Source organism: Drosophila hydei, unplaced genomic scaffold, assembly GCF_003285905.1.
Source record: "Drosophila hydei strain 15085-1641.00,03,60 unplaced genomic scaffold, DhydRS2 tig00000232-arrow-arrow-pilon, whole genome shotgun sequence".
Classification (NCBI taxonomy): Eukaryota; Metazoa; Arthropoda; class Insecta; order Diptera; family Drosophilidae; genus Drosophila; species Drosophila hydei.
Window position 1 is genome coordinate 426,414 of NW_022045690.1, and position 17,142 is coordinate 443,555.

Sequence of the window (17,142 nt, forward strand, 5' to 3'; positions counted from 1 at the left end):
ACCTGTCCAGTCAGTCGCCTCGCTTTTCTTTTTATTATTATTATATTTTGCCATTTCATTGGGCATCGGCCATGAAAATTCTGTTTTCATTTCCAATTATTATTTTTATGTGCACTCATTGTCTCGCCTTTGCCGAAAAGCCGTATGCTGAATAAGCAGAAAATCTCAAGTGCCCTTCAATGTACTTGATTAATTTGATAAGCTCCAGACATAACAGGCAAAAACTCGCTCAACCCAAGCCCACGCCCACGTGCACGCGACCATCGCCTGCTCAATCTATCCCAATTACCTTGCTTATATTAACAACTGGCAGGCGTGCCCCACTTTCCATGCTGTGTATTCTAGAGGCCTTCGCTGCCGCATGACTTCATGCGACGCTTACGTGTCGCATCTGTGGGCTGAATGGAATTGAAACAAATTTGAACATGGCCCTGTCCATTGCCGACTGCCGCAACAATCTTCCTCTTATATGCTCGCATCTACATACAGCAACAGAAGCAACAACACGACAAATCAGAATCTCAGTTGCTAACAGTGTTCACAGAGAGAGAGAGAGAGAGGAGAGCTGTTCTGGCCTAAGCTAAACCATATCAGTGACGGTTGTCAGTCCAACATCAACTGCACAGTGAGACGCATCACGTAGAAAATAAATCAATTCAATTCATAATATTTTTTTAAATATTTATTATTTATCATAAATCATATTTAGTTACTATAAGACTCGGCTCTGCCTGCTGCAATGGCTACATTTACCATACTTACTTTACTATTCCCAAAGAGCACACCGAATCCCTTAACGACTGACAACAAATGGCACAACTAATTGAATATTCAAGCAACTAAATATTACAGATAACTGAAAGAGCTACTGAAATACTGCCGGAGCAAGAGGTATTACTCAAGCTGGGTCGTCCTATATATGCAAATGCAAAGATCTGAGACATGAGTCAAGAGTCAACGAGTCAAGAGCAAAGCGTGTAGCCTGCCTGGGCTGCTTGGCTTGCTTAACAGTTTATTTGATTGTTCGAACCACTGTGTGTTTAAGAGGCGTTGAAATTAGCTCCTCCTGCTCTCGCCATGGTGTGTCCTGCGTCAGCTTCGTCGCCGCCAGTTCAAGTGGCGCTAGATAAATGCTGAATTCGTGTCTGGCGGGCGCCCAACACATTATTCGATGGGTGGTCGCCCTGTGTGTGTAGGTGGTTAGACTGGGATGGCATTTGGCAACGCCCTCGGTTGCCGCGTTGGCAACACGCTTTAGTGCACATTAAGACTTGTTTACGAATTTGCTTGTAACATGAAATTAATTTGTAAATTTAAAGGTTGCCCAATGGGGCGCCATCATCCAGCAGCATCCGCTACCATCATCACTGTGCCTGACAGCTGCCACACTGGATCACGGCTAGGTAATAAAGATAACGGGGCTTCCATCATAGCACTGCACGTAATTTTTTAATTATTTGTCTTTTGCTCCGACAACATCGTGACTGGGGCAAGCTAACCGAGTCAAGCAAATCCAAATCTATTTGAAAGAATTTGACTTCAAATGAACTTCATATCAATAGGCCAAACCTCTCCCAGCTGCCATTAATCAAGAGTCAAGTGTAGCCATAAAGTAATTCAGGCTCATTCAAATCACAAATTGAAATTTTCTTGAAGTTCTTAGCAACAAAGGCGTCAATGTGACTTTAAATCTTTTATGCCTACGACTTCATCATCGCCGCCGAGTTTGATTTCTACAGCTTGTCTTGATTTAAATTAAATTCGGAGCTGCGCGACGGCAAATACTTGGTTGGCATTTTGGCAACTTCCGGCTTAGTTGGTTGGCCAACTTTTTGGCTTGTACAGCACTGAAATATACGGACTAAGTACAAGTTTATGTTGCCTTAGCGCGCCCGACGCTTCATTAAAAGCGACTCACGACTCACAATGAGGGTGCGAGCTGAAGCTGGAGCTGGCGCTAGCGCTGGGGACTGGGCCGGGGGTTTTTGGGGCTGCCGCTGCTGTATCCGAGTCTCTTTAAAGCCTTTGCCCATTTATCAACCGAAGGCCAAGTTTGCGTGTGCCGTGCATAAAAACTAACTACATGCCGTCAAGTTTTTGCTGCTGCTGCCGCTTAAGCTACTTAAAGCGAACTTAAAACATGAAACAAATCCCCAACGAACGCCTTATGGGTGGCTTGTGACAGCAACTTCATACTGCCTGATGCGAAAGTAAATTTGGAGTGTGTTCGAGACTGTTCTCTGAGCACGGCCAACTCCCCCCCAAGCCAAAAACAAAAACGTATTCCATAATAAAATGCATTCACATTCACCTTTTGAGTCAAGCAGAGCTACGCTTAACTATCGCACCTGCATTGTCATGCAGCGTTATTTCCAAAAGATATAAAATATGATGGTCTGCTGATAAGCTCACTCTGATCACTTCATCCTGCTTGCAAGCAATGACAGTGCAACCTGTGCCTGCATCTGGCGAGCAGCTTCATTTTCAAAATACTTAACTTCCCCTTAATGAAAGCTAATGCAAAAAAACGAACGGAATAATCGATTACCTGTGCTCGCATTAAGGAGTGGCAACTTCTCTTCTCGGAACTATGCTAAAGCATCTACTTGAAGAGTTGTCTTCATTACCTTTCCTATCACCTGAAGGTCAACTACAGTGATCCTTGTTATTTAACTAGTCCGCCCAGGCTCACTGGGTTATTCTTTTCAATTTCCAGAGACCTCTATATACAGAATCATTTCCAGTTATTCACTATGCTCATGGCTTTCAGTCTTGCCCAAGGCCACAAATTAGAAAAGGCTGAAAGTACAAATAGATTTTTGCCAGCAACTACAAATGACTCATAATTGTCACATAAACTGAACTCCCCAGCCCCCTCCCCTCGTGCTGGCCAGCACACGTTGACTTTTGTTCCGAGTCAACAGCGTGGAATGGCAAAGCAAACCACTAGGCAAAAGGCCCCTAAAAGGCGGCATGAGCGTGAAAAATTCATTTAAGCAGTTGGTAAACTGCTATACGATATATCATAGAGCCCGGCGCGTACTCGGTCAGACGAGTGGAGGCCGGATTCCGGGAAGAAGACGAACAAAAAAGCAAAAATAAAAGGATTTGGCCAGCAGCCATGGTGGGCACCGAGTTCCAGGTTGCCAGCCGCCATCAGCTCAGGTCCTTGTGGCTAGGCGCGTGTTTGGTTCATAAATCATTAGACTCGATTGTGTGTCTAACACGTTCTTGTGGGCGAATGTGTGTGTGTGTGCTGGTTGCTACACGACTGTGAGGCATACTACATACTTTGCTGCCCTGGCACACACTAAATTAATAAAGCATTTGCTATCAGCACCGCTTGCCCCAAAAAAAAACAAACAAAAAAAATTTGTAGCCCCAAGCTCAAAGCTTCATGCTGCATAGCCGACTGCCCATGCCAAGTTCAAAAAAAGATAATAAGCAATGAATTATCCTACACGCAACGAGTATCAAAATTAACCTGCCTGCACACACATAGCTGTAGATGTGTATGTGTGCGTGTGCGTGTGCGTGTGCATGTTTGCTGAGTTAAATTTATCGCACGATGTGCCTGATGCTGAAAGTTGTAATTTTTCATGAGCACACACACAGGGAAAGAGAGAGAGCGCAGCAGAGAGTAACGAGATTTGAGGTGATTTTGACGATAAAACTGGCAGCTGAAGATGTTAGCTGCAGTTGGACTTCAAGCAGCAAAATAAAAAAATAACAAATTCCGATTTTTTTTTAATAATTAAATAATAGTTCAATTGCCTAGAGTCCATGCTTTGCAAAGCTCTATTTGTAAACTCAGTTTTGTGAAGCGACAGAAACACTTTCTGCTACATTTGCCCCGTGAACTCATGTCTTATCCATCAGGTGAGTGCGTGTCGGCGTGTGTGAAGTGTAAGTACTTCATGAAAGGATAAGCTGCCACTGTTTTTGTTCGCAACACGCGGCACATTATGCAAGATTAATTTGTGACGTCGTTATAAATAAAGCTGAAGCATTTTATAACTCGCCTCAATTTCTCCAAATGACGGCAGCGCATAGAGCTGCCTCGCTGTATACCCTGTATGCATACTTGTTTACCATCTTCGCCTGTGCTAAATCTGCTTGATTCAGTTGATCAATCACTCAATTAAAAACCGTGACAAGAGCAACATTCTTGACAGTTAATCAACTGCAATTGTTAGCGCAACTCAGCACTGAGTGTAGAGCATTAGTTAGTCGAGTGGACTCTCCGGTGGAGAGCATTTGTCACTTATTTCTGCAGTGGCCACGCAACCGTCCCAGTTGCCCCATCCAAATGCTCAGCATTCTATGTGGCGCTCGTTCTGGTTTTGTCGACATTGCGGTCTGTTAGGTAATATGTGGCGTTTACGGATGATGCGAGCACCGGAAATGAGGGTAACGATAAGGGGGTAGGGGTGGAGTGCAGCGGAGGCTGTCAATGGCCAACGGCATGACCAAAGAATAATGTTGCATTTTATTTCTCTCGACAGTAATTCGCGCACGGAACGCGTTTTGTTCACATAATCGGATTTGCAGCCAGCAGCAGCATCAGCAGCACATAGATACTCCCACACATGCTCACATGCCGGCGTACTGTAGTCACAATTTGCCGTGTGACTGAGAAGTCACATTTATTTTTTACTCCTTTATCGCTAAGTGACACAAATAGTGTGCGCGACACAGAGAGAGAGAGAGAGAGAGAGAGTGAGAAGGGGAGAATGGGAGGCAGATGAAGAGAAATAGCTACGGAAGGAGAATTGGAGCTGGACTTTCAGCGACTGGACTTCAGCGACTGTCAAATGGTAATGCCATTAGCTTATGCTAACGAAAACAGCAATTACTTACAGAATTAGAAAGTTTAATGCCAGAAAAGCTAAAAAGTAGCATTCTACAAGCTGCTTACAATCGCCAATAAGTCCAATTGAATGTGCATAAAAATCCATTACAGAGACACACAAATGCCTCAGCAGCTGATGCCTGACAGCACATAAGTATTTATCAATAATTAATAATTTTAGCATTGTAAAGAATCGTGATGGAAATCATAGCCACAGTGCTTATTCAGAGAGCTAAAAGAAATTACATTAAATAGATTTTTCTATTATGTATTTAGTGCTCTCTTCTTTTTCTTTCACTCTCTCATTGCATTGCTTCTTCATTTCATACTTTCGGTAGACATTTTATGATCAAATGGCGAATCTTATCAGATACATCATCTGCTAAATGTTATCGTTAGCTTACATTGATAGACCTATTGGTATCAGAGCTGCCATACACACATATGTATATCTAATTAGAGTATTAACCTTAGGTTAGTTTCATCTCACATACTCTACGCTTCAGCTTGTAGCACCTGCATGACCAGCTCACTGAACAGCACACCTTTTAGCTTGAGCTGCAGTGCAAGCAAAACGTAATCGCAGTTATCACAATTATGGCTCTCTTTACACCAGCAGACGACCGCATTCTGTCACTCGAACATTTTGCATTAACAATTTATATGCGCTCTGTGCATTAATAATTAAACACGATGCCACCATTTAATGGCTGAGTGTGGTGCGGCACACGGAAAAATCCAATGAATTTTCAAATATATCGAAGTGCGAGAGCCTGTGGACAGTATGTGAAAGCTTGATTGTGCACTGTGAACTCTGGACTGTCAGCCAGCACAATGAATATGGAATTAAATTTCGTGCTGCATATTTATGCAATATGAAAACAATTTTAAAGGTGGCGCCTGTCAGCAGCAGCAGCCACATCGCTCGTGGACCGAAGACTGGGCAACACGGACTAATCAGGCTATCAGAGCAGCTTCATTCAATTAGCCCAAGTGAGGATATCAATCAACGCTTTCCAGGGCTCCACAGCAGCCATTGATGGGATGTATCGGGCGTGCAGTGGGCAAGGCAGTGTGTATTTGCGAATGGGTTGGCTGAGTGGCTGAGTGGTTGAGTGGTTGAGTGGCTGTGTGTGTGTGTGTTTGAGCATTGACCACGGCACCAACTATGCGGAGCAACTGTTATTGTGGGCAAACAGGAAGCATGAAAGTGGGCGCCAACAGCGATTTGTGAGACCTGAAGGCAAACACATACAGCGCTTTTCCAAGGTGGGACACACAGCTTAGCTTGGCAAGCACCAAAACGATGCTCAACAGCTAGTCTTGTAGAGCTGGTCGCAGATTGCTCTTGTTGCGCATTTACCAATTTGTTTGCTCACTCATCAATATGTTACTACCTCGATTTAAACATGTATCTCTGTGTGTGGGTGTGTGTGTGTGTGTGTGCTCTTCATTAACTTGGTATACCCTTGGCTAGGCTAGCTCAATGAAAAATGCAGTGCATTTAATTAAACGTCCATGAGGCAATAATTTAGGCGATAGCATTGAGTGGCAATAAAATATTGCGCATACGACACGGGGCCCATGCCAAATTGAAAAACACTTTTAAACTTGACCACAAAAGACGCCACTTGACTCCATGACTGAGCCTTCGTTGCTATGAATGGGCAGGCAAGAGCCATTTGTCTAGCCTTGGCAAATAATATTATCATAAAAGACCAATCCAAACAGGCAACAATTCAATCTATCAAAAATAAACACGACAAATACAGCACAATCGACAAAAGCTCAAATGTGAACAAACTTTGGACTTGTCAACATGCACAAAGACATTATAAAGTGCAGAAGCAAACAAACACTGCTCGACTCTTACATACCCTGCAAAAAAATGTGCTAAGAGTAGCTTAAAAAGATGCATTTTGCGCTAACATAATGCGCTAACATAATGTTAGCTGCTAACAGTGAGCGGGGCATATGTTAATGAAGCAATGTAAAGAAATTCGTATGAAAAAAATTATAAATAAACTCGTTAGCAAAAGTTTTAAGAAGCGCTGCAGACTAAATTATAATCTTGATCTCAAAAAGTTTCTAAAATAGAGTGACCATATTTGAAGTAGAGTTATGTCTTCCATTTATCGATTTATCGATCTTACGACTGGTAAATTAACTGCCTACAATTCACGATCTTATGTTGACTTCTCTCACGAGTTTACTTCAAATAGGTCTCGATAACATTTTTTTTTCGCCTCGTTACGACTCAGCCTTACTCAAACATAATCAAGTCAAACTTGAACGAGTATCGCACAGTCGATATCAAATCATACAAATATTAACTTGCTCCAAATCAAATTTACACTCTTGGCACTTATGGATGTTTCTTTTGTGTGTCTGTTAATCATAGAAATGATTTCACATCTATTTTTATGCGCTCACGTTATTGTGCATGCAATCGGGAGTTTGCTCGACTTGACTCGAATTCACTTCAAATTTCAGACATATTTTTTTATTTTCATTTTGTTTTGCTGTTGTTACTTTTGTGGCTCATTGAATAACATCCAGTGGTTGTTCTATCTGTGTATGGGTGAAGTGCGGAAAATCGCTTGATATTGTTGTGCATTGTGCAAATTGTTGCTGCTACACAGCTGGTCGCTGGCTCTAGTTCTAGTCTCTGGGCGCAGCCACAATCCTCGCCTAACTGAGTGCTGTTGGAAAAGTTTAATTGCTTGACTTGGTGGGTCTTTTGTGCTAATGCTGTCCAGCTTTTTGGCTTTGGCGGTAGCGATTTTGGCCCCACTCAGCAGAGCAGTCGGGACTGCAGTGGAGTCGGGCGCACTTTACACACACTTCAGTGAAGCGTTTTTCAAAACTTTTTGGCGAACATTTAAAGAAAACCAAATAGCGAAACAAAACACATAGAAAACGTGCCAAAGCAGGTCCGGCAAATGCCCAGCAACAGCAACAACAACAATTGAAAATCAAAATAAAATAAAGGCAATGTAGGCAGGGACCTTCGACAGAGGCAATACCAAACGGGCTAGAGGAAGAGAAGTTTAATATTAAAAACTAACAACTTGCAAATTTACATTTGGCAAAAAAACAGTGCGACGCGATGCGATGCGATGCGACGCGACGCGACGGCTGCATGTGAAAAATAGCAAAAGCTGCAATCGCAACAGCAACAAAAAAGAAAGCAAGCGAACGAGTCGCAAAATGGCAAACAACAGCAACAAAAACAGCAACAAAAACGAAAAGCACAAAAAGCAACAGCAATTATTCAACAATTTGTACGGCCGAAGTGCTTCAAACTTTTGCTTTAAATAATGTGTATGAAAATTGTTGAATATTGTTTTATTCTCTTTTTCTTCATCTTTTTTCTGTACTATTTGTTTTAGCTGCAAGCTCTGTTATTTACTTTTTTGCCTCGAAAAACTATTGAAAATCTTCTTTGCAGATCAGCTCGTAATTGTGCTCTGCTTGAATAACATACAAGAAAAACTATGTAAAGTCATTTTTTGTTTTCGTTTTCCTAACAAAGGAAAAATATACATATTTTTGAAAGGATTTGATAGGACTACAACTATCGATAGTCTTTACTTAAAGTTGTAGCAGCTAATATACCCTGCAACTGTTTCTATTTATACACATTCGTATACTGAAATATAGAAACAGATAAAGAATTAAAGATGAAAGATATAATATGATATAGGATAAATGGAAGATAGACAATAGGAGACGGAAGATGGTAGATGGTAGATGGTAGATGGAAAATCGAAGATGAAAATTGGAAGGTGGAAGATGGAAGATGGAACACAGAAGACAGAGGATGGAAGATGGAAGATGGAAGATGGAAAATAGAAGATAGAAGACGGAAGACAGAGGATGGAAGATGGAACACAGAAGACATAGGATGGAAGATGGAAGATGGAAGATGGAAAATAGAAGATAGAAGACGGAAGACAGAGGATGGAAGATGGAAGATGGAACACAGAAGACAGAGCATGGAAGATGGAAGATGGAACACAGAAGACAGAGGATGGAAGAAGGACAATAAAATATGGAAGCTGAACAATAGAAGATGCTCGTTTAGGTTTGCTAAGGCTTTCACTGAATTGATGGTTCTTGGTGTCAACTCATTTCTCACTTTGCCTACATCTTATATATGTATATTTATATTCCAAGTCTGTATTGGGCTGCAGCAAAAAGGCTCGAGGCGGCCGCTTCGAGGTCTCAGCTGTAGCTCATTTGTTGCTTTGTATTTCATGGCCCATTACATGCTGCGATCGTCCAGGTTCTAAGCTGTTAGGTTTGCTAAACCAACTCGTTTGTTTACCTGCTGCTCAGCAGTCCCTGTCCATGTTTCTGTCCACTTTCTCGTTTACAGATTTCGCCAGGGCTTTAGCACAAACTTTGTCCGGCACGGCACTGATTTTGTTTTTCTTCTAAAATATGAGCTCGGATTGTGCACACACACACACACACGCACACTCACACACAAAGCCAATCAGTTTGCCAAAAGCACACACACTGAGGGACCAGGAACTTTGGGGGCGGGGTGTGTATGCACACACACAAATTTGTGCAAAGTTTTATATTTTCTTGCTGGAAAATTTTGGACAGCGTAAGGAGCAAGAAAAAAAGCATGTAAATTGTAAAACCCACAAGCAGCATGCTGTGTGTGTGTATGTGTTGGGATAAAAGAGTGTGCCAAACACCCACACACACACATACGCTCACGTACACAGATACAATAGCATCACACATATGTCTCGGGACTTGCTCTTTCGGGCGTGACACTGAAGGTGTATTTGTCAAATGTGCACTCATTTTGTTGAAAAATTGAAGTATATGCATGACTGCTCCACTGCCCATGTCTATGTGTGAGTAAGTTCGTGTGAGTGTGTGTGTGTGGGCGTATGTGAAGGCGTTAGCCTAAGCAATGTAGAAGTGAGAATCCTTTTAGTGTCTGTGCAGATTTCAAAGATTTCCGGTCACTTCACTAATAAGTTTTACAATGTTTAGCATAGAAAAATGTGTTGACACAACGCCTGCAATCTGAGCATGTGTGTGTGCGTGTGTGTGTGTGTGTGTGTGTGTGTGTACAAGCATGCTTAATTTAATTTCCATTTTCATATGTACACAACAAATTGCCATAGAGCCGTGCTCATGTTTGTCTTTAGCTTTGTCCCAGTTCCAGTTTCAGTTCCAGTTCCCTTCATCATTCCGCCTATGCGTCCGTCGCTTTGTCCTAAAGTCATTATTCTCAACAGCATCAGGCCTCGGAGCTAACAAATTGTCATATATGCTTTTATGCTGTATGTCCACACTTCAGTTAAAGAGCCGCAATAGAAGCCTTTCAGCTTGCAATTAAGTAAAGAAAACTTTTAAATTATTAATACGCATTGCAATTCTCAACAAGTTTAAACACTCAACACAGACTTCAATATAAGTGAATGGCGCTATATATATAATACTATATATATCTTATTATACAAATACAAAAACCCATAGAAAAGCGTAAGCTTTGCCTTCAATTCTACTGAACTCAGATCCATTCATGTTTGGCCTTCGTTTCTCTTTGTCCTGCTCGGCCTAGGCGTGACAATTACTTCAAGTGAAGCCAAGCAGAAGTGCAGGACTTAGATAATTGACTAGCACCGGCCAGGAGTGTGGCAAAAAATGAGTACACGAGCCATGGAACTGTGGCAATGACAGCCTGAAAGTGGAAGACCCAAGGAGAAGGACAGCTTGGCAGTCATAGAATCATTAAAAGATATTGTAAGCTTTTCGAATAACATTTTTACATATTATTATATTTAATATGTAATATATTTAATATTATTATATATTATATATTATTATATTAATTATTATATTTAATATAATGCCAGAAAGTCTATCAAATTACTCTAGTTTCCTTGGAGCTTGTCAACAATTCATGAAACTCTTTTACTAAATGACTCTTAGCGAGGGTATTAAATAGTCGCTCAGCACTCATTGTTCTGCAATTGTTTTGCTTTTATGCCAGCAGACATTGTTAGCTTAGGTTTGGGGAGTGCATAAATTGCAGCATCCCAAACACTAAAAAAAGGGCGTTGCATAAATCTTTGTTGCAGCAGCCACATTTAATTACAAAAGTTTTTCAAAATTTCAGATGCTCCTCTGCTCTCTATATAGTTTGGCAACTGCCTTAAATCAGCGGTATTTTGTGCCCAAAAATTATGACACACACACACACACGAGCACGCACACCCTCACACCCGTAGGGCAACGCTTTGGGCGCATTCACATTTTACAGCGTCCAGGACTTTTATTGGCTGCCAAATGGGCGACACTTGGCTACTTGTCCACTTGGCCAGTTGCTCAAGCGCCCGTCTGTCCATGTGGCCAGTTAGCCAGTTTGGCCTGACAGTTCCTGGCGCAGCCATAAAGGGAACTTCCTCTTTCTTTTTTCTGTTGACCGCTCGGAGCGTTGCCCCAAAATCAGTTAACAGGCAATTTCAACTATTTTACAGGCTGTGTTCGGCATGCCAAATGACCGGAGTCAAATGTCAATACCATCAACATGCTGAACGGGCCGAGAGTCATGAAATAACCAACAGCAGTGTGCCATGCCATGGGAGGGTCAGCCATCGAACAGCAACGATAACAGCAAATCCTCTTTAAGTTGACTATTTTCTTCATTTTTTTCTTACCAATTTCAGTGTAGGTTGCCAAATGATGCAGTATTTCTTAAATACCAGCAAAACATATATAGAAGAAAACATAGTTGTCATAGAAAAATTTCTTTATAATCATATCTCTCTCTCTCTCTCTCTCTTCATTGCCTTTCTTCACGCATATTAAGTATACGCAGCATAAGCATTTGTGCATATGTAAAGTCTTATCATAGTTATTTAGATATCTGTATGTAGCTGTCAAGCATTAGCATTTTGGCAATATCATATATAAGCTGCATATTCAAAGTCAAACATAAATATTAGTGTCGAGTATGACGACTACTGAAACTACTTCAAAATGTTGTTTTCCATTTGATGCGTGACGCATTTTCTTAGAAAACAAAAAATAGTGATTACCCGGAACTCTAACGCAAATCAGTTTGAAGTATTGACTATTTGTCTTTTTGTTTTACATTGTTTTCAAATTTTGTGCAGCTTCTACAGATCGACAAACAAATGTAGTTAATTTACTAAGAGCGTACACAACTCCAACAAAATACCTTCTAGCTCAACATTCCACTGATAAGAATGCCGGCGCTCGGCTATAAAAAGAGCAGCGCCGATCGAGGTCTTCGCTCACTTCAAAACCAACACATTTCATCTAAATAATACAATGAGAGTTTGTGAGTTGACATTGGTGCCCGCTAAGCCGTTCATGCACTCCTTTAACTTGCCATCCTTGTCCTTTCAGATAACATGATACTATTCACAGTTTTGATTGCATTGTTTGCGCTGCTTAGTTCGAGTGAAGGACACATGCCACCGTGTGATGGGTGTGAGACAGCCAAGCCACCCTGTACAACAACAACACCACCTTGTACAACAACGTCACCCTGTACAACAACACCACCCTGTACAACAGCGCCACCCTGTACAACAACACCACCCTGTACAACAACGCCACCCTGTACAACAACGCCACCCTGTACAACAACGCCACCCTGTACCACGACTCCCTGTACCACAACGACACCCTGTACTACAACAACTCCACCCTGTACAACAACAACTCCACCCTGTACAACAACAGCGCCACCCTGTACAACAACACCACCCTGTACACCAACGCCACCCTGTACAACAACACCACCCTGTACACCAACGCCACCCTGTACAACAACGCCACCCTGTACAACGCCACCCTGTACAACAACACCTCCCTGTGCCACAACGACACCCTGTACTACGACAACTCCACCCTGTACAACAACAACGCCACCCTGTACAACAACGCCACCCTGTACAACAACGCCACCCTGTACAACAGCTCCCTGTACCACAACGCCACCCTGTACAACAACAACTCCACCCTGCACAACAACAACTCCACCCTGTACAACAACACCACCCTGTACAACAACGCCACCCTGTACAACAACAGCTCCCTGTACCACAACTAAGCCACCTTGTACCACCATTAAACCACCATGTACTGCAACCACACCACCATGCACCACAACCAAACCACCCTGCACCACAACACCGCCCTGTACAACAACGGAATGCACAGAAATACCAGTAAGCTTTGCTAAGTCCCAATGCATATGCCCCTCTGGCTTAGACGATTGCGACTGCGCCGAGTCAGAAGATGCTGAATCTTTGCTCTCAGCACGCGCCTGTCGTGGCATTAAGGATGGCACGATCCTAACGGATGCCAGGCACTGCCGCAGATATTATGTGTGTCGCAATAACCGGGCCAGACGACAAATCTGTGCAGCTGGCCAGTGGTTCGACCGCCGGGCCAAGATCTGCCGCAATCGCTCTCTGGTGACAAACTGCTTGGTGGGCCGTAACTGAGAGTTAGACACGCCCTGTGTTCTTAATGCTGCCAATCAGCCAGCATATATTTAAATCAATTTTTTTCTGCTCAAATAAAGTACATGAATGCAGCAACAAATGCTGTTTTTTAATACAAGTGGCGCTCTGTAGCTAGATGTTGATAAATAGTGCCTCGTTCAGGCGTCGTTTAATGTCGTTTTGTTAATAGAAATTCTGGTCTAAGCTGACGATTAAGCTGTCGCGACTGCCAGAAGCGTCTTCGCCATCCATAAGCTGTCCTAACTGACGGTTTTTCTCGCTTGGGCCAGAAGATGCCCTTCATGAGTTGCCATCAATTTCGGGCAAAGGCCAAGCGAAAAACGTTGAAGCTGCCAGGAACTTTCAATCAGGCAACAACAACAGCAACAACAACAAATTGCAAAGGCAAAGGCAAAACAAGGCAATAAATTTGTCAACACTTTAGGCCAATAACCGCGAGCGCAATGTGAATGTAACTATAACTTTGTCTGTCACCCCTGACCCTTGGGGTTAAAGGGGAGTGGGAATCGGAACTAAAATTGTAGCCGAAGTCGGAGTCGGAATCAGAATAAGAATCACAAGGGGCTCATGTTACATGCGCTGCAAACTTTTCACCAACTCTGTGGGATTTTATGTATATAGAAAAAGGCGTCAACTTTTGGGCGCCAGAGTGCGGCATTTGTGAGTTGTTGCATCTGGCGTTATAATGTTGTGTTTTCCTTTCCCATGCCCTGTTATCGTAGAAAAGGCACAGGGTATATGCCAAACATAAAACAATTGACTTTAAAAGTTTAATAATTCGAATCTGATGTTTAAGCCAACTCACTTAAAGCTTAAAGCTTTAGCCAGGGTTTTGAATTATTCCTTGACGAAATTGCATATCTTCAAGTTCTTATCTATATATTTAAGTGCCACTTCTAACAGAAGCTCATACAAAGAGCTGAGCTTTTCTCCAACTTTCACAGTTATCTAGCTTACTAACTACAGCTAAAAGTTCTCTGTCTCACTCTCTTTTGTTTTGATCAGTTTCAATTACAAACAAGTTTCAAGCCACATCATATCGGATTTTAAGCATTCTTACAGGGTATTACAGAGTCGAGCAATTGCCACACACTCACTCACACACTTATACACATAGTCGTGGGAATCACAGCTTTAGTGAGACATCTAGAGTGATTTGTGCATTTTGGTATCAATTTGGAAATTCGGTAAGTTCTCTGACTGTCTCCCTCGTTCTTTCTCCATTTCCTCTCTCTCTCTCTCTCGCACTCACATAGAGCAAAACGACTTCAAAATGCAGCAGGCATTATCGTATTTCCGCTTGTGCATTATTATTTTTGCGTCTGCCTGTCGATTTTTGCTTTTGTTACGCTTTCGCTTCGCTTGTTTGCGGCATTTTGCATTTTTGTGGGTCACAAACACAAATCAAAAGCACTGCACCACCCTGCACCACACTGCACCGCGAGTTGTATCATATTTCACAAGGGCATTCGACGCTGCTGTTAAGGCTGCTGCTGCTGCTGCTGCTGTTGCTACTGGCATTGCCCATGTTTCCTTCCAGTCCCGGCCATTGGCAGCGCAGTCTTTTTCCTGTCCTTTTCCATTACCAAAAAACAACCGCAACTTCAGCCAGAGACGCTGCAGCCCAGCCGCGCAGCTCTCAGTTCTCTCAGGCTCCACTTGATTCTGGTTGAGGACATTGCAAAAAAATTACTAAAAAATTCCGCGAAACCTAGCTTTAAATACAACAAGAACTGCAACAACGCTAACTGGCATGAAGCTTGTTTTCTACATAAAATATTCGATGTGCCACTTTCGAGGATAGCCGTATAAAAGCTTAAATAGACACAGACTGATTTTGTCAGCAAACAAGGCTAAGTCTTACTAAATGTTGTGTTTGCTAGAGCCTGCCAACTTTCATATATGTGTCTGAAACAAAACACTTATTATGAAATAGATATTTATCGATTTACTAATATTTATATATATCCATTTGTCTTCGTTTTAGAAGTCGACCAAACTCAGTTGATATCTGATAAGCCTTTTCTATCCATTGAATTAATTGATCATAATTTGCCCAAATCAGATTTGATGTCCCTTCAGTGTAATTATGCGTTTAAGGTTTCTTAAAGCCTTATTAAATTCGTTTTATTTACTAATATTTATTTCACATTAAATGTATTTATTTGCATTGTTATTAATGGTATTTTGCTGCATGCTGCGCGCATGATATTAATCTTGCTGATAATTACAAATGTTGTTTCTAATAAATTCGCTTTTGTGTTTATTGTTGCTTTACAACTTGTGTTCGATTTGTGACACGCCTACAAGCAAATCCCTGGGGCTGATACTAGTTTTTTTTACTAATACTCTGCTAACCATTAAGAGCTGTGGGCGGGTATACCTGGCTGTTGTTTTTAGCATATGTAGGCTATAGGATATTTGCCTAGCCTAACATAATTTTTATATTTTTTGTATCTGGTAATAAATGTGTATTCCGTTTGTGGTTAAGTTGAAAAAATCATTTGATTGTTTTCTTTTTTTTTTTTTTTTTTTTTTTTTATTTGTCTGTTGTGTAATGCAACGGCTCAATTGTGTTGGTAAGTGGCGAGCAGACAGAATGGCAGTGTTTGCGGCAGGCAACAAACGCAGTCGCCCGCAGCCACGGAATAACAATTAAATATAATTGGTACGTGAATTATGACACTTACCTTTAATCAGTGCACTTAACAAGTGACGTTAATCATGCGCCATGTTGCCCCGAAGGCTGTCGGCAGTGTTTGCCCCTTTTTTTTTTCTTTTTTGCGTTTTTTTATTAATAAATACGAATTTATATTATATTTTTATTTAATTTAATTTCCGCAGCTGTTTGTGATTACTTCAACTCGATTTCCATCAATGGTTGATCTCAATATAAAAATATACGTATATGTTTTTTTAATATGCCAACAACAATGACAACGTCAACAGAAGAAGAGAGTGCATCACATAGACTGTTAATTAACCACTTTAATGTAATTAGACCAACAACAACAAATAAATAAAATAAAGAGAATATGCAAGATATTTAACGTGTGAATTTGAAGCATTCGCTGCTAATTGTGTTTAATTAATTTATGCATATTAAAATGTCTTCATCAGAAACGTATCGAAAGTGCTCATAAATCTATGTTCACAAGCAGATATCAGATTTAATATATATTCATATATATATACATATATAAATATATATAAATATATATATATATATATATATTTATATATATATATATATATATATATGCGCATTGAGTGCAGCTATTCGTGGTACGAGCATTATAATTGTCATGAATTATATATAAATAATTATATTGAAGTGTTTTTCGCCTTCATTTGTGTCCCTTTAAAAAAATCTATTATCATTAAAACCTATTTTATTATACACAAAGATCATATATATATATATTATAATATATATATCTGTATAAAGATAAATAGATGACAACTAAAAGTGCTTTAGTTGGGAGTGTTCGACTAGAAGATACACTGAACCCTAACAAAGAGTTGCTGCTCCAATCAACACATCTACACACGCAGGCAGAAGCACTTTTCATTTTATATGCATAAATAAATATCAACTTATGGGATCAGCCACGCCTTCTCTTACCCGTAACATACACTTTCACACGTTACACTCCTAATTCCTAATTTCAATGGGTTGAAGGTATAACACTCACTCACGCTTCAAATACAGCTTAAATCATTCAAAGATCGATTCTTATTTCATCAAAATTGAGA

General features: G+C 41.0%; 2 protein-coding genes across 3 annotated transcripts in view; one reads left to right on the forward strand and one right to left on the reverse strand.

Moving 5' to 3' along the window:
- Positions 1–16,183, reverse strand: part of LOC111597490 (neuropilin and tolloid-like protein 2) — a 68,224-nt gene extending 52,041 nt beyond the window's left edge. For both annotated transcript variants that reach the window (XM_023312249.2, XM_023312266.2), the window contains exon 1: positions 16,077–16,183. The gene's annotated coding sequence lies outside the window, so the exon portion shown is untranslated. The remainder of the gene's footprint in view (positions 1–16,076) is intronic.
- On the forward strand, positions 12,157–13,453 carry LOC115482969 (mucin-2). Its single transcript, XM_030223520.1, has 2 exons — positions 12,157–12,191; positions 12,260–13,453. The coding sequence occupies exons 1-2, from the start codon at positions 12,182–12,184 to the stop codon at positions 13,363–13,365; spliced, it is 1,116 nt and encodes a 371-aa protein (XP_030079380.1). The 5' UTR covers positions 12,157–12,181; the 3' UTR covers positions 13,366–13,453.
- Positions 16,184–17,142: the final 959 nt, after the last annotated feature.